General features: G+C 60.4%; 1 protein-coding gene across 4 annotated transcripts in view; it reads right to left on the bottom strand.

Moving 5' to 3' along the window:
* Window positions 1-1,694: 1,694 nt before the first annotated feature.
* DNMT3A (DNA methyltransferase 3 alpha) overlaps window positions 1,695-20,907 on the bottom strand; it is a 40,209-nt gene continuing 20,996 nt past the window's right edge. For all 4 annotated transcript variants that reach the window (XM_061461201.1, XM_061461202.1, XM_061461199.1 and 1 more), the window contains 19 exons: window positions 17,100-17,146; window positions 16,275-16,421; window positions 9,392-9,604; window positions 9,122-9,280; window positions 8,922-9,029; window positions 8,311-8,467; window positions 7,970-8,119; window positions 7,741-7,785; window positions 7,095-7,174; window positions 6,793-6,905; window positions 5,785-5,968; window positions 5,604-5,688; window positions 5,106-5,251; window positions 4,811-4,901; window positions 4,577-4,725; window positions 4,412-4,497; window positions 3,185-3,254; window positions 2,781-2,899; window positions 1,695-2,692 (listed from right to left, as the gene is read on the bottom strand). In XM_061461201.1, coding sequence (XP_061317185.1) covers window positions 2,551-2,692; window positions 2,781-2,899; window positions 3,185-3,254; window positions 4,412-4,497; window positions 4,577-4,725; window positions 4,811-4,901; window positions 5,106-5,251; window positions 5,604-5,688; window positions 5,785-5,968; window positions 6,793-6,905; window positions 7,095-7,174; window positions 7,741-7,785; window positions 7,970-8,119; window positions 8,311-8,467; window positions 8,922-9,029; window positions 9,122-9,280; window positions 9,392-9,604; window positions 16,275-16,421; window positions 17,100-17,146 — 2,291 coding nt within the window. In that variant the 3' untranslated portion in view covers window positions 1,695-2,550. The remainder of the gene's footprint in view (window positions 2,693-2,780; window positions 2,900-3,184; window positions 3,255-4,411; window positions 4,498-4,576; window positions 4,726-4,810; window positions 4,902-5,105; window positions 5,252-5,603; window positions 5,689-5,784; window positions 5,969-6,792; window positions 6,906-7,094; window positions 7,175-7,740; window positions 7,786-7,969; window positions 8,120-8,310; window positions 8,468-8,921; window positions 9,030-9,121; window positions 9,281-9,391; window positions 9,605-16,274; window positions 16,422-17,099; window positions 17,147-20,907) is intronic.

Here is a 20,907-nt window from a genome sequence, read left to right as displayed (position 1 = left end):
TCCAGCCGGCACTATGGGCCATGCAAGACCTGCAGATAGTGCTGCAGGGCAGTGCAGGGCCTGTGAGCAGTGCTGCAGAGCCATGCATGACTTGCATGAAATGCTGCAGGGCCATGCAGAACCTGCAGACAGCACTGCAGGGCCATGCAGCACTTGCACCAAATGCTTTGGGCCATGCAGGACCTGCAGACAATGCTGCAGGGCCATGCAAGGCTCCCACCCTGCACTGCTGAAGCAGTCCTGTGCCAGACCAGCCCCAGGACCAAGCTGGAGCCCATAGCCCCAGCTCAGCACCCAGGGCTGGGGGCCACATCCCACCTCACCTCCTTTACCCTCCCTGGCAAAGCTGGGCCCTGCGGTGCCCCCACTGCAGCTGCCCTGTGCTGCCCAGCTCCCTGCGCCATCCACAACGACAGAGGGGCCTCCTCCAAACCCCCAGTAGCACCAGGCGCTGTGGGGAAATGTGGGGCGCTGAGGCCACCCCACTCGCCCTCACCGCCACCATCGGTCCCAGCACCTCTCAGCACCCTGGGGCCGCCAGCGCGGCTCGCTGCCATTAGCCAGCACCCTGCACCGAGCAGCCAGCGGACCCCTCTCCTGCCTGCAGACCTTCAGCACCTTTCACAGTTAGAGAAGAGACGGCAATGGGCTGGAGACACAATTTGAGTCCCCCCCAGCGCCATAGCACCGGTCCCTGCCCCTGCCAAGCACAGGACCCGGCCACCCCAGTGGGCACCGAGGATGTGAGGCAATTCCCCTGCACCACACCAGACCCACTGTCCTCCTGTGGCATCCACAGCTGCCAAACAAGTAGCCATCCACAGCAACGCCAGCACCTGCCTATATGCACCACGGCTGCTCTCTGCACCACCAACACCACTGCAGCACCTGGCCCCTGCAGCCAGAGCTGCCTGCCCTTGACACCAACACTGCTGTGCCCGCTATGCACCTCGCGGGCACCCACTGCCCTGGGAAGGGGACACAGGGCACTGACAGGACACAGTCACTCCAGAACCACACTCCAACAGAGGAGCAATGCCTCAAGTCACCCAGTGCGTAACACTAGGGTCCCATCCTGGCTCACCAGGGAATCATCCTCCTGCCAACCAGCCCGGACCCGCGGATGTAGCACCAGGGTCCACGGACCTGCAGCTGTCCTCATCCTGCACTGGGAGCGCCCCAGCCATGCTCCAGCACCGCTCCGTCCTGTGCTTCCTCTCTGCCTGCCTCCTGCCCTGCCCGCGTCCTCCTGCACAGCCACGGCTTTCGGCAAGAGCCCGATTCACAGCACCTGTGCCCCGCGCCGCCCCGGCAGGCAGCACCTGCAGGCAGGAGCAGGCAGAGGCACCCTGCTGCTGCCACCGGGTTGGAGGGGGGACACCCAGCACCAGCCTGGCCGGGGACGCCACGTATGCAGAAGAGCACCAGTACGTTTGTGCACGTGGCGGGCAAGGCAGGCAGGGCGGCCACTACCACCACCACCACCAGCACCACCGCCACCGCCGCCGAGGGAGGCGCTTCCTTTTAGGACAGAAAAAGGTTATTGCATGACTCGGGATGGAGACGCTTCCCGCCCGGCCGCAGCCCCGGCCCCCTCCTGCGCCGCTCGCTCGGAAAGGCCCGGCACGTAAGGCAACATGGAAGCTGATGTCTTGACTCACCCCGCTGTTTAAAAGCACCATTATGAAGTCAGGTTGTACAGTAGTAACAGTACCTTTTATATATATATATATCTATATCTCATATCTATCATATATATATAAACTGTAAACAAGAGGTAACAGCGGCTTCTAGAATTTGCTTTCTTCAAGGTTTCCCATGTGGTAGGCACCCAAAATACTGTAGAAAAGGTGTGTGTTGTGGTGTGTGTGTTCTCGGCTTCCCTGCCAGTTGGGTTGGCTCCATATCACCAGTGAACGGTGCTGGTGGAAAAGAGTGAGGCTCAGTTGCTGGGTGTTGCGGAGCCGGCCGAGCGCCTCCCTGCCGCTTCGCGCTCCCCACAAGCTCACCAGGCCGGCGGCTGGGGCCGCGAGCTCGGCGCTGACGGAGCGGGTTCTCCTTCGCCTCCACCTCTCTCCCGGCTGGGGTTTCCCGCTGCTGTTTCCCCTCCTCTGAGAGCAGAGCTGGCGACAGCATCTCATCTCGCCCGCTGCTCCGAGAAGCGGAAACCAAACCAACAGAAAAACCCAGCCAGAAAAGAGCGGAAAATGAAAAGGTTACCCCCCAAAAAAAATGGTTTTGGTTTTTTGTTTTCCTTTTTTTTTTTCTTTTTTTTTCGTTCGCCTTTTTTTTGTTGTTGTTTTCATTGGTGGTGTTTGGTTTTTTTTGTGTTTTTTTCTTTTAAATAGGCTAAAAGCTGAACATTGGAAATTCAGGAGAGGACACCGAACCCTTTTGCTCGGGGAGACGTGTGCCGGGTTCCCATTGGGCTGTGAAATCCCATCTCTCTTCTGGGTGCTGACTCTTTTCTCATTCTGTATTTTCACTTCTCTTGGCGTGGATGGTTTTGTTTCTGACTCGCTCCGTGTCACCAGTTCCTGTCTGTCTCTCTTAAACGCAGGCAAAGTATTCCTTCAGGGGAGCAAAGAGGTGGCGGATCACCGGCACGCTCCAGGATCTGCCGAGCAGTCTCTGCCGGGCCAGGCGGCTCATGTTGGACACGTCTGTGTAATGCACTGGGAAGCCGAAGACCCTGTGGGGACACAGGGAGTGGGGTCGGGGGGGGATGTGGCACTGCTGGCACTCCCCCCACCCAGCGCACTCGCATCCAGCTGCGGTACCTCTCCATCTCTGTGCACCACAGGATGTCCTCCTTTTCATTCATGAAGACGGGGAAATGCTGGTCCTTGCCCTGCTTGATGGAGTTGGAGCGAGTGGTGATAGTTCGCACTTTGCTGAACTGCAAGAGGCACAGGCTTGTCATGCTTTGGGGTACACAGAGCTCCCTGGTGCACCGGACAGGCTGGCAGGGGGCTCACAGGCAGGGTGACACCATTCTGGGGTACCAGTGCCACCATCATGTCCCTCCTCCTCCCTGCTCATGGGACCCCTTCCCAGAAGCCTAAGGAGGCCAGGACCCTGCCCTGGGGGTGGCTGTGGAACCCCACTGCAGGACCCCAACCACCCCCTTGCCCGCAATGCCCCCATTCCCACCAGCTGCACCCTGTGTGCTGCTGGCGCTGACCTTTGCTATCCTGCCATGCTCCAGGCACTCCTGCAGCTCCAGCTTATCGTTGACTGTGGATGCGAGTGGCCTAGGGAAGAGGGATGGGTTAATAAGGGAGTGGCAGTGCATATACCTATGCTGGCACAGGACAGGTCTCCAGATGTGGTTTGTGGGGGGTGCCAGATGGCCAAGGCTATTTTGGGGGGCTGTGGCAGACAACGGTGAACAGCAGCCAATCCTGTTGGAAGCCTGCCTACAACCACCAGTTGTGTGCCAGCATGGCCTCAGTCTGGGATAATGGAGGGCAGCTCCACACTGCCCCACCAGAAAGAAGGAGCAAGGACAGGACCATTCACCTTGTCCTGGTTTCAGCTGTGGGTTATTTTTCTCTTCTTAGTAGGTGGTGCAGTGCTGTGTTTCAGCTTTAGTCTGCGAACAGTGCTGACAACACACCAGTGGTTTAGTTGTTGCTAAGTAATGCTTGCTCTGATCAAGGACTTGTCAGTATCGTGCTCTGCCAGTGAGGAAGGGCACAAGAAGCCAAGAGGAAGCAGAGACAGGACACCTGACCCAAGCTAGCCAAAGGGGTATTCCACACCACAGCACGTCATGCACAGAATAGAAACAAGGGGGAGTTACTCAGAAGGCCCAGATCACTGCTTGGGTCAGGCTGGGTATCAGTCGGCGGGTGGTGAGCAATTGCATTGTGCATCAATTGTGTTTATTGTTTTCTTTTTCTTTTCCCTTTTTAGTTTTATATTCTCTCCCCTTGTTATTTCCCTTATTATTATTATTAACAATAACAAAAATAATATAATATTACACTTTAGTTATTAAACTGTTCTTATCTCAACCCATCGAGTTTACAATTTTTGATTCTCCTCCCCATAGTGCCGGGGCTGGGGGGGGGATAGGGAGGGAGCAGTTAAGGTAGGGGGTGAGCGAGCAGCTTCGTGGTGCTAAGTTACCAGCTGGGCTTAAAGCACAACACGCCTCTATGGGGGCTCTGGGCTTTGGGGTATGCTGTCACCCACCACCACTTCATGAGCTCCCCCTGCCCTTGCCCAGCACTGATGGGAGGTCAGCGGATCTTAAGAGCCGGATCAGGTAGGACACAGGAGTCCTGCCTTTCCTGCAGCCCCAGCATCACCTTCCCTCCCTCCCAGTGCTGGATCAGGGGCTCCTGGACACCCCAGCCCCCCAGCAGGCAAACAAGTGGCTCAGTTCCTGGGTGCTCTCACCAACCTGTTCATCCCAGGAAGATTCCCCCAGAAGTACCGTGCCCTGTGTGCTGCAGACACTTCTTTGGCATCAATCATGACGGGGTTGGACTGCAAGAAGGGCAAGAGGCAAGAACTCAGTGGGGCTCTGCAGGACCCTTGGAGTCCTTGGTGACTCGCTGGCACTCACCTCCAGGAAGCGTGAGATGTCCCTCTTGTCGCTCACCCCCATGGCCACCACGTTCTCGAAGAGCCAGAAGAAAGGCCGGTCATCACCCTCCTTGGGCCGGGCTTCGTGGAGCAGGCGGTAGAACTCGAAAAAGAGCCGGCCGGTACCCTCTGGGAGGAGAGAGCAAGTGGGGTTGATGTCAGCTATAGGCGCTGTCAGTGGAGGCTGGTGGCAGGGAAACACTGAGACACATACCGTAGAGCCCCTTCCTGGCTGGGTTGACAATGGAGAGGTCGTTGCAGGGGCTCCCCCCAATGACCAGGTCGAATGGGCCCCACTCCTGTATCTGCAAGAGGGAGAGCCATCAGTGAGCCAGGTGCTGGACACTGCTGCTGCTGGCTCAGGAGACACACTGCGAGGCCATGGCGGTGAAGCCCAGCATGTGGACAAGGGACAGGTTCCATCCTGGGGATATGGGGCTGAGCTTTAGGGGGCTGGGTTGCCTGCAGGGAGCGGGGAGCCACAGGGGAGGCCAGCCAGCAGGACGTACGTGTTTCTGGGTGACATTTCGGACGTCCCCGACGTACATGATCTTGCCCTGGTGCCTCACCATGCCGACAGTGATGGAGTCCTCACACACCTCAGAGGCGATGTAGCGGTCCACCTGGATACCCAGGTCCTTCAGCACCAGCAGGCCTGTAGGGAGTGAGGCTGGGGTAGGCGACATGTGGACAATGGGCCCCCACCCCCTCTCCCAGTCTGCTCTGGCAGCACCACCATCCCCATGCCATCCCCATTTCTGTCTCCTCTACAGTGCCTCCCTGCCCACCAGGGATGCTGCCCCAGTGCCTACAGCATCCAAAGGCCTTGGGCAGAAGAACTGGCTGGGGGGTCCCACAGGCAACACAGGTGTGTCCATACACTGATGACACCCTGATGGGCACAGGACCCTCCACCCCCAGGCCAGGCAGGCAGGCTGCTTGTCCCACTCCATTCTGCCCCAGGGAGGGTGCCTGCAGGGGCTGCCAGGCCAGGGACTCACTCTCACCTGTGGCAATGCCATCGAAGAGCGAGAGCACCCGGATGGGCTTCCTCTTCTCAGCTGGCACCGGTGGGTACACCTTTGGTGGGTCCTGAAAGCCATGGGTAAGGCATCAGGTGGGGCGGGGTGGTAGGGGGCAGTGGGGACCCAGCTGGGGATGGTGGGGTTCTTCCAGAGGGACACTCACAAACTCCTGGTCGTGGTTGTTGGCGAAGAACATCTGGAGGCGTGAGGGCCAGTCCTCCCGCCGCCGCAGCAGCCCGTAGACACCCTTATGGCCACACATGTAGCAGTTCCAGGGATCCTCCTTGATGGCCGCCTGGGCCGCCCCTGGGCCCACCAGCAGGTCCACACACTCCACACAGAAGCACCTGGGGGAGCAGAGATGGTGTCAGCAGCCAGATTGGGCTGGTGCCCCCTGGCAGCATCCCTGCTACAAGGGGACAGTGTCCCCGGCATGGTCCTAGTGGGACTAAGTCCAGGTTGTGCCCCTTGCAGGCCAGTGGCACAGGGCATGCTGGGACCAGCAGACCCATGCTGGGACCTACAGCACTGCCCAAACCTTCACCAGACCCATACAAAGACCCACAGGTGGGATCTGCAGTATCACCAAAACCTCTCCCGCCACATGCCAGGACTAGGACATCACCAGAACTCCAAAACCAGACTAGGGTACACCAAAGAAACCTCCCCAGTGCCATACCAAGACTGTGGCTTCACCAAAACCTCCCCAGCCCCAGGCTGGAACTGGGGGATAAGCAAAACATCTCCCAGCCCCACACACAGACCAGGGCATCACCAAAACCTCTTTAGCCTCATGCCAGGACTGGGACATCACCAAAACCTCCCCAGCACCATGCCAGGACTGAGGCACCACCAAAATGCCACACTGGCACTGTGACACCACCAAAACCTCCTAGTCCCATACTGAGAGCAGAATGTCCCAGCCCCACACCAGGACTGGCATCACCAAAACCCCATGGCAGGACCATCGCATCACCAAAACCTCCACAGTCTCATGTCAAAAACGAGGCCTTCCCAAAACCTCCCCAGCCCTATGCTAGGACTGCCGCATCACCAAAACGTCTCAGCCCCATGCCAGGACCATGGCCACCCTGAAACCTCCCCAGTCCTCTGCTGGGAACAAGGCATCACCGAAACCTCCCCAGCCCCACATCAGGACGGTTCCCCAGACCTGCAGCAGTTGTTGTTGCCGCACATGAGCACCTCGCGGCCACCACAGCAGATGGTGCAGTAGGACTGGTAGCCGTCATCGTCGTACTGGTACGCGCACTCCAAGAAGCAGTTCTGGGGGAGAACAAAGGTGTGAGCAAGGTGCAGCCTGAGCCCTGCGCCAGAGACACCAGGACACCACTGCGATGCTGGGCATGCTGCGAGGGCACTGGGACAGCTCCTGGCAGGGACAACTCCGGGACAGGGTGTCAGGGGGGACCCAGCTGTGCCTTTGCGCCTGGCATTGGCCATGCTGTGCCATACCTTGCAGTTTTGGCACATTCCTCCGATAAATAGAGGGTGCTCCAGGGTCACGTTGAGGCTCCCACAGGAGATGCAGATGTCTGGGGGGAGAAGACATGTTCTTCGACAGTCTACCACCCTCCAACACTCCACACCAGGGTGAGCCAAGCACACGGAGAGCAGCCTAACTCTCAGCTACCCTAGAAAATGCTCTCCCCTCCAAGACTGTGCCACCCCAACTTCACCCCCTGAGCTGGGGAGTGGCAGAGCCCTTTGCCAGCCCCAAAATGCTGGGAGAGCCACTACAGTGGGAGGGGGACCAACCCTGGGGACAGGGCTCCCACTGCCTCCCTGTCCCCATCCTGGCCCCCAGTAGTGCCCTAGCTCTACTGTCCCCAGCCCCTGGCAGTGTCCCAAGGGTCTCCGCCACTGTCTGGAGCAGTGCTGCTGCCATCCCTGTTGCTGTCCCTGCTGCCAGCTGTGCTGAGCAATGGGATGAGCCCATCCTCTGGTGCCTTGTCCATCTCCTGTCCGTTTGAGTTCCCCTGCTGCTCCTAGCCCTGCAGCCAGAATTGGTGCCCAGACAAGGAAAGACCCTGCACCCCAGCCCCATCCCCAGGGACAGGATGGGTCCCAGCCCCAGAGCCAGGTACTGCCCCACGCTCACCTTCAATGTTCCTGCATTTCTGCCGGACCTCATACACAAGCCGCTCTGGGGAGGGAGAGAGGAGTCAGGAGAAGGGGTGATAATGCCTGGCACCAGCCCTGCCCCAGCCAGGTCCCCTCTGTGCAGCCTCTGTGGCAAGCACAGCCCCGCCAGCACCAGGAGCGAGCCCTGGCAGGCTCACAGCCAATCAAAGCCATGTCTGCACAGCCCTGACCCCCCCGGGTGGTACCTCGGGTGCGCTCATCGATGATCTCCTTGACCTTCGGCTTCTCCGTTGTGCTTTTCCTGGGTTTTTTGGCGGGTGGGGGTGGTGCATAGGCAGCTGCTTCCGGCTCTACCCACATCTCCGTGTAAACTTCTTTGTAGGGGTTTCGCTCCTCTGCAACGAGCATGTGGGGTCCCATTAGCAGGGTCTTGAGGGCTACACACCCTTCAGGGACTCCCCCCCAGGACCCACAGTGCTTCCTCTACCCACACCACCCCAGTGATGCCAGACCTGATGCATCCAAGGCAACCAAGCAGGTCCCTGTCCCGTGAGCATGGCCCCATGTCCAGTCTCACATTGCTCACCTTCGGGGGGCTCCAGACCCTTGGGGCCAGAGGGCTGGAAGCCGCCCAGGGCCCACTCGATCATCTGCTTATTCTGGATCTCCACCACCTTGGAGGTGTCTGTCTCATCATTCTCAGGGCACGCCGGGAAGATCTTCCCTGCTCTGCTGCTTGCCACCTGCTCGGGGAGCAGCAGGACCAGCCGTCACCCAGCCATCCCTCCACCCTGCCAAGGGGCCACCAGACACTGCACTGCCCAGCCAAGCAGCCCCCCAGCCCCAAAGGGACCCCCATATTGCCCCACAAGAAACCCCCAACACTGCTAGAAGACCCACAAAAAGCCAGGACTCCCCCAGCATCTTCAGCAGCTCCCCAGAGATCTCCCCAACAGACCCCCCCAGGCTGGAACACAAGATTCCCAGATACTCCCAAAACCTCCTTAGGGAGTCCCCTGCACACAACCCCACTTTGTCAGAGGCAGTCTGTGCTCTCCAAAACAATGCTGGGTGCATGAGTCAAGGCAAGGCTGGATCCTGGGGCAATGAAGGGGCAGATGCTATTCCTACATCTCCGTCCCATGGGCACCAGTGCCCCCCCACCTTTCTGGCACTGGATGTGCCAGCGCTACTCACCTGCAGCACCTCGTAGATGGCTTTGCGGTACATGGGCTGCTTATTATAGGTGGCCTGATGGAAGGCGCTGGCAAAAGAGCTGAGTGGCAGCAGCTTCTCCACACAGACCTGGGGGACAGGACGTGGACATGAGCTGGGATGGGGGAACGCCTGGGGACATGAGGGCTGCCTGTACCCCCCACACTGCAGGTGCGACTTACCACTGAGAACTTGCCGTCCCCAAACCACATCACCCAGCGAGTGCCTTCAGCTGCCCGGCTCCGGCCTGTCATCCACCAGGAGACAATGCGCCCAGGCCACCAGGAGAAGCCGCGCAACTTGCCCCACACCAGCTCACCGATGCCGAAGCCCCGGCCATCCTTTGCCATGATGAGACAGTGGGAATGTCAGAGGCCGGTAGGAAGGGGTGTCCACATCCCTGGGGGCAGCAGCCCCTCAGACCCCCCTTCTCCAGCCAGCCATGCCCTCACCTCATACTCTGGCTCGTCATCGGCTGACTTGGAGGTGTTCTTGTCGACAGCATCGGCCACCACCGGCTCAGGCGTGGTGGCCACATTGGGTGAGGCGGGGTCAGTGGGCTGCTGCGAGGCGGGGGGGCTGGCCTCCTCCTCCTTCTGGGGCTCTGTCCGTGGCGTCTCGTCCACCACGTTCATCACGGCGATCACCTTTGCTTTCTTCTCCGCCTGGGGGATGCACACACACCATATCGGTCAGGGCAAGGCTATGGAGCACCGCGCACCTGCACCCTGAGACATGGGCAGGGGGGCCTGGCAGCACCCCAAAAGCAGCTGGTGCTACTGCTAACAGCTTCTCTGGGCACGTATGCCCCCCCTACTCTGCCCCCATCACCCTGTCTCCCCTTGGTTCCCGTGCCTCAGTTTCCCCCTGCAGTTGGGAAGGGATGGCTCAGGGTTGATGGGGCAGCTCCGCGGCAGGGTGCTGATGGCAGCCACCACCACAATGGGTTGTCCCTGCCCCCAGCTCAGCGGGGTGTCCCCAGCGGGGAGACCCCCAAGACACAACCCGTGGCCCCCCGCGACGCCAGAGGAGCTGGCACTGGTCCTGACTCCCTGCACCGTTCCCTCCCCGGGCTGGCCTGGCTCCTGCACTCTCCAGCCCCATCACCCTGCTCCCCATGGCCTGTCCCCTGGGGGGTCCCTGTCCCCGAGCCTCTGCTCTGGAGGTGCAGCCCCATCCGCACCCTCCCGGCACCCTTTCCCTCTGTTCCAGTCCAAGACACCCAGACCCTCGGACACGTGTCACCCTCCCCGGTCGCCCTTCGTCCGGGCTCCCGCTGTCCGCAGGCCGAGTGTGCTGAACTGCGCTGGCCATGCCGAGCCGGACCGGACCTCCCTCCCCGCGGGGGCCACCTACCCATGCGGGCTGGGCGCCGCGGCGGGCCGGGCCGAGCTGAGCCGAACTGAGCCGAATCGAACCGAGCCAGACTGGGGCGAACTGAGCCGAGTGGGGCCAGGTGGACTGAGCCGAGCCTGACTGAGCCGAGCCGAGCCGAACTGAGCCGAGCCGAACTGAGCCGAGCCGAGCCGAGCCGAGCCGAGCCGGGCCGCGGGGGCAGGGCCGGCGGTTCTTTGTCTGGGATCCCGGGTCACATGGTGCCTCCCGGCCCGGCTGGTTGGCTGCGGCGGGGAGGGGCCGCGCGGCGCCCGGGGGGACAGCCCGGCCCGGCCCCCTGCCCGCACCTCGGTTCCACTCGGGCCCGCTCGGCTCCGCTCGGACCGACTCGGCTCAGCTCGTTAACTCGGCTCCGCCGGCCTCGGTTCAGTTCGGCACAACTCGGCCCCGCTCGCACCGTGGCCCGGTCCTGGCTCTGGTGTCGGTCCGGTCCCGTGCAGTCCGGCTCGGCTCGGCTCAGCTCAGCCCGGCGCACCGCGGCCCCTTCCCCGCTTCCCAGTCTCCGGCCCGCTCCCGCGGTACTCACCGGCCCAGCGGCAGCGATCCCGTCCGGGCTGGGCTGGGCTGGGACAGCCTCCCCACCGCGGGGCCGCTCCGCGCCGCCTTTTGTCCCGGGGCCGCGGCCCCCCGGCCCCTTTGTGCGGCGGGACGGGACTGGGCGGGGGGCGGCGGCACTCCAGGGGGCCTCGCCCCGTCACGGCAGGAATCCGCCCGGGGCTCCGGCCCTTCCCCCCTACCCCCTGCCCCGGCAACCGGCGGAACCGCTAGCCCAGCTCGCCTCATGCAGCCCGGCTGCGGACCGGGCCCTGGGGCACCAGCGCGGCCCGTTACGGACCCGGGTCTGAGAGCAGTACTGGGGCACTGCTCAGCACGTCCCCACGCACCCGCGCAGCACCGGTCCGGAACCAGATAACCCAGTTTTGTGCAGACAGACCCACATGCACTGGTCTGGGACCAGATGGCTCAGTTCAGCCCAGAACTACCAGGGCTGGTTCAGGACCAAATGGCCCAGTTCCAGTCAGGCCTGTGTGCGCTGGTCTGGCACAAAATGGGCCAATTAGTTCAACCATACCCACACAGCACTGGTCTGAGTCCAGATCACCCAGTTCAGCCCGTTGGCACACACTGACACCACACTGGGTTGGGACCAAATGGCCCAGTTAGTTCAGCCATACCCACAGGGCATGGGTCTGAGTCCAGGTCACTCAGTTCAGCCCACTGGCACACACTGACACCACACTGGTCTGGGACCACATCACCCAGCTCAGTCCAGCCCCACACGCACTGGTCTGGGACGAGATGGCCCAGTTCAGCCAGACTCACAAACACTGGTCTGGGCCCAGATGGCTTAGTTCTAATCAGACCCACATGGCACTGACCTGGGCCCAGATGGCTCAGTTCTAATCAGACCCACCATGGCACTGGTCTGTGACCAAATCACCCAGTTCAGCCCATCGGGACCCGACATGGCACTCATCCAGGTCCAGATCACCTGGACAGACCCTGCCAGCACACCATAACCTTGGCTGCCTGGGCCTGGGGGGGGGGGCGCAGTCCTGGGGACTCTAGCCTGGCAGTGTCCTGGAGAGTGGTGGCTCCAGAGCTCTGGCACCCGTTTGTGTTGCAGAGTGGAGGGACAAAGGGGTGGATGGATGGCTGTCAGCCCCTCGCAGGGGCTGCCTGCGTGCTGGGAGGGCTGGGGTGTGTGTGCGTGTGTGGCAGCAGAACCCTCAACCTGACCAGTAGGAGCCTGGGCGACGGGGCATGTTGGCCAAACTGCCTCACCCAAAGCAACTTTTTGGCATCCCAAGGGACCCCAGGACACACCAAGGGTCTCCAAACACCCTCAACACAGTGTGGCACTGGTCCTCCTGGTCACAGGCACCCCGTCCCCTCCAGCAGCCTGTAGCTGTGCCAGAGCAACAAAGCTGCTCTGGGGACATGGAATGAAACAAATCACCCCAAGCCACGGGATGGGGAGTCACAAGGTGCTGGCTGAGACCCATGTTGCCAGGCAGGGACACCCGGTGAGGGGTGCCCTGTGCACTGTGGTGCTGTAAGGTACCTGAGGCACCCACTGGGGCCATGGGGAGAGCCGGCAGGACCAGAAGGGAGCTGGGGCAAGGCTGCAGTCAGGGTGGGGGGATGAGGAAGGGGAGGGTGGAAGCCCCAGCACAGGCCTGGCTCCCTGCTGTGGGGGTGCTTTTGCTTTGCTCCTGGGGACAGGCAGGAGTCAGGCAGAGGGAGGAAATCTCCCATTCACGGTCATTAAAGCAGACAGATAAGCTGGATCTTCAGGGGATGGTCACATCCAGTCAACCCTCCTTACCTTGGGCCACTGGCAGCTCTGCCCAGACTCTGCCACTGCCACATACTACCTCCGTTCCCTGCTTCATGCTCATCTGCATCCCCATTCCCATTCCCACTCTATCCCACCCCCATCCCCATTCCCATTCCCTATCCTTGTCCTTGCCCCACCCCCACCCCCATCCTCATCCTCCTCTCCATCCCATCCCCATCCACTGTCCCTGCCCCATCCTTATCTCCATCCTCATCTCCATCTGCATTTACATCCCCATCTCCATTTCAATCCCTATCCCCCTCTCCGTCTGCATTTCCACCCCCATCCCCATTCTCATCTCCATCTTCATCACATCCCCATCCACTGTCCCTGCCCCATCCTATCCTCCTCTCCATCTCCACCCCCATCCCACTGCCCCATCTCTTGCCCCATCCCCATCTCAATCTTCAGCTCAGCCCCAGTTTCATCTCCATCCCATAGAATCAAAGAATCACAGATTGGTTTGGGTGAAAAGGGACCTTAAAGCTCATCGAGCTTCAACCCCTGCCACAGGCAGGGACACCTTTCATTAGACCAGGTTGCTCCAAGCCCTGTCCAACCTGGCCTTGAATACTGCCAGGGATGGGGCAGCCACAGCTTCTCTGGGCAACCTGTGCCAGGGCCTCAGCACCCTCACAGGGAAGAACTTAATGTCTAATCTAAATCCCGCTTCTTTCAGCTTAAAGCCATTCCCCCTTGTCCTTTCAATACATGCCTTTGTAAAATGTCCCTCTGCAGATTGTTCACCCTCTCTATCCATTGTCCTTGCCCCATTCCACCCCTAACCCTATCCCCATCTCCATCTTCATCCCATTCTTATTCGCATCCCCTGCCTCTGCTTTATCCTCATCCTATCTGCACCTCCATCCTCATCCCACCTCCACTGTCTGCCCTATCCCTATTACCTCCATCCCCTCTCTGCCCCATGGCTGGCACAGGGTTAGGAGTGCACAGCCAACACCAGTGTGTCCCAGCACAGATGAGCAAAGGCCAGTGCCTGGACCTCAAAATTACAGCTCTGTCTGCAACCTTGGGGTTGGTGAGCAGAAGGGACAGTCCTCAGGCTGTGAGGGGAGGAAGAGGAGGGAAGGCTGGAAGGGGCCATCCCCATCCCAGCAGGTCTGGTGACCCCAGCCAAGCTTCTGGGACCCCTCAGCAGCCTCTGCCCCAAAGCAGTGCTGGGGCATGGTCAGTGGGTGTCCCTGCCACAGGTGGCACATGGTGGGGAAGCCCTGGCACTGTCCAGGGATGAGGAGTGGCCGTGACTGGCCGATGGGTGCCACAGACGCTTTGCTTGCTAAAAATACACCCCAGAGGTGACTGATTATGGGTTTGGGGACCTCTGCAGAGAGGGAAACAGCTTCAACAGTGTACGTGGGCTCCAATTTGGCAAGATGAGGCAGGGCTGGCACCAGTGCCAGGCAGGTTTGCTGCCAAGGGGGGCCATGAGGTGGGGTTCCTGTCCCCCAGCTCTCCAGGTCCCTTGCACCCCCAAAAGACCAAACCCGTTTAGGGCATGGCCAGTGCCGTATCAGAGCCTGGTCAGCACTGCATCTGGCACAGGGGGCTCACTGGAGGGAGGGAAAGGGCAATGTTCCCCCCACGATGGAGCCACACAGGCTGTGGGTGGCATGTCCCTGTCACTGGGGACCACACTGCTGACACCACCAACAAGTGACAATTGGTGCCGGGCGTCAGCTGAGATCAGGGGAAAAGGCCAACACAGGCTGAAAGCGTTTCAGGCTTTCTCCTCATAATGAAAAGAAAACACTTATTCTTATTAGAAAAATAAGGGCATGAAGCGTGGTGAAGTTCAGCATTGTTTGAGGAGGAGCGACTCCTCAGAAGAAGTATTTTGACTTTTTAAGCATTTCTTCCCAATTATTTTTGGCTGATGAGCCATTCTGGCTGACCTGAATCTGCATTTGTTTTGGCGAGGGAACCGTGTGTTGGAAAATTGTTACTTGGCGCCTGCAACCACCAACCTCCCCAGTGCAGCGCCTGGCTGCAGTGTGCCCTGCATGGCTGGGACAGCCACCACCAGCCCATGGCTGAACCATGGTGCAGGATCTGTAGCTGCAGTGTTGCTGGCAGCCAGAGCATGGCTGCACTGGAGCTGTGGGCAAACAGCTGCATTGCTGGTGCCCCCTGTGACAGGCTGAGGCTGCGAACCTGAAACCCAGCCCTGTGTTTGGCAAAGCTCCCTCCAGCCACACAGTCCCCTTGTGCCTGGGGGTGCCCATTCTGTCTGGGGCTCCCCTTGGGACACCCCTGCACCACCAGCACATCCTGAGCCTGTGGCAGCAGCCACACACAAACCCACAGAGAGTGGTGAGCCACTCACCCTGGCTGCCAGTCCCTCTGTGCCTGGGCCAGCCAACCTGGGGGGGAGCTGGTCCATGAGGTCCTCTGGCACAGCCACCTTGGCCCTACCAGCCATGCCACATGGGGACACCATGGCCATGCCAGTAGTGCCCTGTGCCTGTGGGGACATCACGGCAGTGCCAGCCATGCCCTGTGCCCCATGGAAACATCATGGCCTTGCCCTGTACCCATAGGGACATTGTGGCCATGCCAGCTGTGCCACATGGGGACATGGTGGCTGTGCCAGATGTTCGCTGTACCATAGGGACACTGGCCATGCCAGCCATGCCCTGTGCCCCATGGAATGACCTGTCCATGTCTTGTGCGCTATGGGAACACCGAGGCCATGGCAGCCATGCCCTGCAGGATGCTCTGGCCATGCCAGCCAGCCCTAGCCCCGTGTGGTGCCAGCATGACAGTGCTCAGCAGTGCAGAGCTATAAATAGTGCCAGGGCAGCAATGACAAGAGTGGACCTGTTGCCTGGGAAACTCGCTGGCAGCTGGGAATGATGCAGACAACAGGGCACAGGGGGAGTGGCAGACACACTGGTTGGGATGGGACTCCCACGGTGCCCCCATGGCATCCCCCGAGCTGCCACTGACACCACAGCCTGCCTGCAGCCCTGCTCCTGCGCCGTGGACACCACCGCCCCCTGGTCTCCTGCTGCTGCCCTCGGCTTTGCAATTTCGGCTGCGTCATGGCTCATGCTGGTTCCCCAGGAAACCGTCAGGAACGGCACATCCGGCATATCCCACAGGAGAAGGAAGGGCCCCGCGCTGCCCGCACCGGCGGCTGTGCACACCAGGCTTACAGTGGACCCCCGGGGGCCACAGGCATGAGAAGCGAAGCTGCCCATGCTGGTGCACAACCTCGGTGCAGGCACGCCAGTGGCAGTGCTGCAGTGGTCTCATGGGCAGTGCCCACTCCAACGCCAGCCCCACAGCATGGTGCTACCCACCTGAGCCCCCACCCTGATATGACCAACACTCATGCAGCTGGTCACCCTGGCACTGCCGGTGCCATGTGGTGATTAGCCAGAGCTCTGCCTGCTGTCATGAGTGATGGCAACATTAGTGATGCTGCAATTATCAGTGGAAGCCTTACAGACACCAGAAGGTTTGGGGTGCTCAGACCACCACCGCTACACAGCCCCCCCCCCCCCCCCCCATCCTGGCATTGCCACTGTGCTGTGGTGCCCCCCTCCTGCCCATTCTGGCGCTCTCCAGATCCTCACCTCCCTCTTCCAGCGGGCCAGCCACTCATCCCGCTTCCTCTTGCTGATGTAGTAGGGGTCCCCGGCCTGGAAGGTGTGCCGCTGCATGGGCCGCTGCCGCAAGCTCGACTCCCAGCCTAGCCCGCCACGCAGTCGCCCGCGGGAGCCCTGCCAATGAAGGGAGAGAGAGGAGGCTGAAGGCTGCAGCTCTGGTGCTGCTGTGGCACCGGGAATGGCAGCATGACAGGAGCCATGGCCTGGGACAGGAAAGGCTCTGGGGAGGATGGAGTGAAGCTGCCTGCAGGGGCTGGAGGTGGGCACCCTGCTTGTGCATGCTGGGATGCACTGGGGGATTGATATGGACATGGGGAGGACTGGGTGCACGCACATAGACATCCCCTGGCCCACATCTGCACCAGGACTTGAATGCACCAGGGCCAGGCACCGTTCTGGGGCTGGCTGCACTTCAATGGGCACTGATAGCACCATCCGGGGCATGGATCTACCCCAGGCTGATATGTTCTGCCTTGGCACCCAGGGGTGGTGTGAGGTCATCCCACACAAGCACTGTCCCTTGGGCAGGGTGGATGGAGGGTGGTTCACTGGCCTGGCCATAGCTTGCTGTCGCCTGGTCCCCAGCTCAGAGGCCAGCACTGTATCAGGGTGCAGGAGCCCAGGGCCCCCATTCTACTGGGGACCCCATCCCTGCTACTCCCCAATGGTTCCTGTTGGGTCAGGGAGTGCCAGTTTCCATGGTTCAGTGTGTTGTGCTGGCTGCTAGGCTGCAGGGCTCTGCCTATCTCCTGCGGGTGCCTCGGTGCAGCCCCCAGTGGGGGTCATACTTGCCTCCATTTTCAGGGTGTCAAAGTTGTTTTCTTCCTTCTCTTCCTTGCCTGCACATAGAACAGAGAGCAGCCATCAGCTCAGTGCCATAGCACAGGGGCCCCCAGACCCCTGCAGGGGAGAAGGGGCCCACCCGGGACCCCAAACCTGGATGAGGGCTAGTCCTGGGCCCTGGAAGGGCATTCATCACTGCTCTGTGAGCCCTGGGCTGTACTCCCTGGGGGATGCTGGCTGCTGGGATGTAAGCTGGCTGCTCCTGTGCCCCTTCCCCACACCCTGCCAAAGGGGTTTTGGGTGGTCTGGGTGAGCAGGCCCTGCTGGGGCCGGGGCCGGGGCCAGGACAGGCAGGGGAAGCACGCGGAGCCCCGACGGCTTCCTGTGCTATCAGCACATCTCATGTGCTGCAGGTACGTGCTGAGACACTACCAGGAAAGTGGCTAAAAATAACCCGACCGTTTCTGGGGTTACAAACCTCCAAGCACCCCGAGCTGCTGGGCCAGAGCATGGGGTGCACCCACCCTCCCATGCCTCACTGTGGGCAATGCTGGGTCCCTGCACCAGGGAGACCACCTCTGTGCCTCACAGGCTGCTGGGCACCAGCTGCTCTGGTAGAGCTGGGCTGCAGGGGAGGACCTTGGCTGGACCCCTGGTGGCCCCTCACCTGCTGAATATGCACTCATGCACTCTGCTTTGTTGCAGGGTGTGATGTCCCTATATCATCAGGCTGCAGCCCCCCTGGCTGCCCAAGCAGCCCTGAGTGACACTCAGATAGTCCCTTTCAGCTGGCAAATGGTGACCCAACCCCTCTGCAGCAGCCGGTGTCCCCTCAGAAGCAGCATGGCCGGAGCAGGAGAGCAGTGAAGAGCCCTGCTCTGACACTGGGGAACAGAACTTTTCTGTCTCTGTGCTGGGGTTAGGAGTGTGCACATGCCCTGGAGGTGCCCAGGCAGTATGTCCTCCCGGTCCTATCCACAGGCATGGGGATCTCAGGTAGGGAAACTGAGGCACAGACCCCTGGCCTCAGCTCCTGCCCATCCCAGTGCCCTGCAGCAGCACCATGCCCCATGCTCTCTGCTGTGCTGATGGGCCAGGATGCAGAATTACCAACCAATGGCAGGATCCTGCGCAAGACCTTCCCTCACTGGGTATTTCAGCAGACAAGGGACATGGGGACAGCAAAGGGGTGCAAAGCTGATGGAGCAGCTGGTAAGTTGGCTTGGGCAGTGCTGGAAGATCCTCAAGCCCCTGCTTTGTCAGAGGGGCAGCAAGAGGTGAAAAGCCAGTGTGCATGGAGAAGGAACTAGCAATGGATGCAAGAGTGCAGGATGAGACAGAGAAGGGTGCTCGGGAGAGCACCTGGGCCAGCCAGGCACAAGGCAGTGGACCTGAAGGCCCAAGAAGCAGAGAGGATCAGGCAGAAGCCACCAAGGTGACAATGCACAGACATGGCTGAAGTGCTGGAAATGGATTCTAGGGAAGGAAGTGAGCTCCCAGAAGCTGTTATAGCTCCCCCACTCAGTATCTGGGTACCACTGGTATTGCTTCGAAACCATCACCAGGGCACTTGCAGCATGCCCAGTGAAGGCGCCTCGGACAGCTGCAGGGCAGGCAGTGCACGGCTGCAGACATTGGTTGTGTTTGCAGGAAAGCACTAGAGAAGAGAGGACGACAGGGAAGAGCCTCCAGATGATTGGAAAGAGCCTGCCTGGCAGGAATGCAGGCAGCTGCTGTTCTGCTTGCATGGTGAGAAGAGCAGGAGGATGAGCACTGTGCACAAGGGCCCCATGGGCAGATCATGTCACAGGAAGATGGGCTCTGTAATGGTGAAGGGAAAGGGCTGAACACTAGCCCAAGGCTAGAAGGCGAAGCCTAAGCTGCTCACAGCACCCACCCACGGTCATGGTACCCATGCTCATGCGCTATGCTCACAGCACTGTGCTCATATTCCCACTGGTACTTGCTGCTGGTGGTCTCTACATCCGGAGATTTGTCATGCTTGGGAGCTGGCAGCAGGGTACCCATGGGGCTGTCTCCACCCATTCCATACTGGTTCTCACATCAGGGTCTCAGCCTGTCTGGTCTCACTCCCTTCAGCTGCTGCGGTCATCATGGCACTGGGGCTGCACCACAACCCATGCCTGACTGCAGCATGCCCAGCGCAGCAAGCTCCCCCCGACCGCCTGTTCTGTGCTGCCAGCTATGGCTTCTCCACTCCCTCAGCTGCCTGCTCAATGCCTCGTGACTGCAGCAGCATCTGCATCACTCTGTCTCCATCCCCAGCCCTGCCTCACCCGCCTTCAGCCAGCCCCTCCTTGCTTGTCTCCATCCCTCCTTCAGCATGGCCAGCAGGAGGTCTCTGTGCTGAGCTGGGTTGAGAAATCCCCAAGAGCCAGAGCCTGGTGCTTGTTGCTCCCACCCTGCTCCTTCTCCACAGTACTCTGTGGTGGCAGTGCTGTGACATCCCAGCTCCTGTCCCCAGCTATCTGTCCATCCCCTGCTGTGGGGAGAGCATGGTCCCCATCCCAGCTCAGAGAATCACAGACTGGTTTGGGTTAGAAGGCGCCTTAAAGCCCATCCAGTTCCAACCCCGTGCCACAGGCAGACACCTTCCACTAGATCAGGCTGCTCCAAGCCCTGTCTAACCTGGCCTCGAACACTGCCAGGGATGGAGCAGCCACAGCTTCTCTGGGCAACCTGTGCCAGGGCTTCATGGCTCATAGCTGGTCCAAACTGCCCTGTCCCACTGCTTGGCACCTCCTGGCCAAGAGGGATGGTAGCAGCAGGGCCACAGGCCAGCGTGTGCCTAAAGGGCATCTAGGGCCATTGCTGGGCTTGCTGCTCCCCCATGCCCTGAACTGTAGCCGGGCATCCTTTCTGGCTTTGCTCTCTGCAGCCACTCCTGCCTGTGAGCAGCTATGGCCAGGGAAGGTGAGCAGCAGCTCTGCTAGGGCTGGGAGCCAGTGACAGACACTGCAAAGCCCCAGGAAGCAAGGTCCCCATGGGCCCCGGCAGGCAGCATGCCAGATGCACTCACATAAACGACACACATACATATATACTCATCCCCTCCCTGCAGGTATTTACAGACATGGATTCCATCCCCCAGAGCCTGCTCTGCTCCAGGCTGAACCATCCCGGCTCCCCTCAGCCTTTCCTCACAGCAGAGATGCTCCAGTTCCTCCAGCATCTTGGCTGCCTTTTGCTGGACTTTCTTCAGTCTGTCCATGTCTTTCTTGCACTGGGGAGCCCAGCACTTGGCCCAGCGCTCCCGAATGGTTTCCTTAACCAGTGGGCAACACTCCTAATGCAACCCAGAATGCCATTTGTCTTCACTGCACAAGAACCTGCTGCTGGTTCATTCTGGTACTCACCAGGGCCTTTACTGAGCTGCTACTTAGAGCAGCATTGGCACTAGCACTGGCACCAGCACCATGGCACCCGAGCAGCATGGCCGCAGGACCACACCATGCACGCGCCTCCCACTCTGCCCGGTACATGCAGGGCTGCCATGCAAAGCAGTACAAGCACTTGCACTGATGGGCACACTCCAGAGCAGGCTTGCATGCGGGCAGGGGCACCCTCACCAGCTCCATGGCAAGGCAAGGACCGACCTCCCCTCCTGCCCACCCTACTCCTGCTGGTGGGAGCAGAGCCTGGTGGGAAGGGTGGTGTGATAGAATGAGCATGCGAGAGCAGCCCCCTGCTCTGTTCTGCTGCCCCCACCCCAAATTTCACATGGTAAGGAGGGGCTCAGCCCTTCCTCCTCCTCTGGCAGCGCTTCCCAGCCCAGGAGCCACTGCAGCCTGGACCC

Source organism: Pezoporus flaviventris, unplaced genomic scaffold, assembly GCF_033815535.1.
Source record: "Pezoporus flaviventris isolate CSIRO_AGI_PZ_B2104156 unplaced genomic scaffold, CSIRO_AGI_Pfla_v1 ptg000031l, whole genome shotgun sequence".
NCBI classification, from domain to species: Eukaryota; Metazoa; Chordata; class Aves; order Psittaciformes; family Psittacidae; genus Pezoporus; species Pezoporus flaviventris.
The sequence above is the reverse complement of the archived record's forward strand: the minus strand, read 5'-3'. Positions and strand labels throughout refer to the sequence as shown.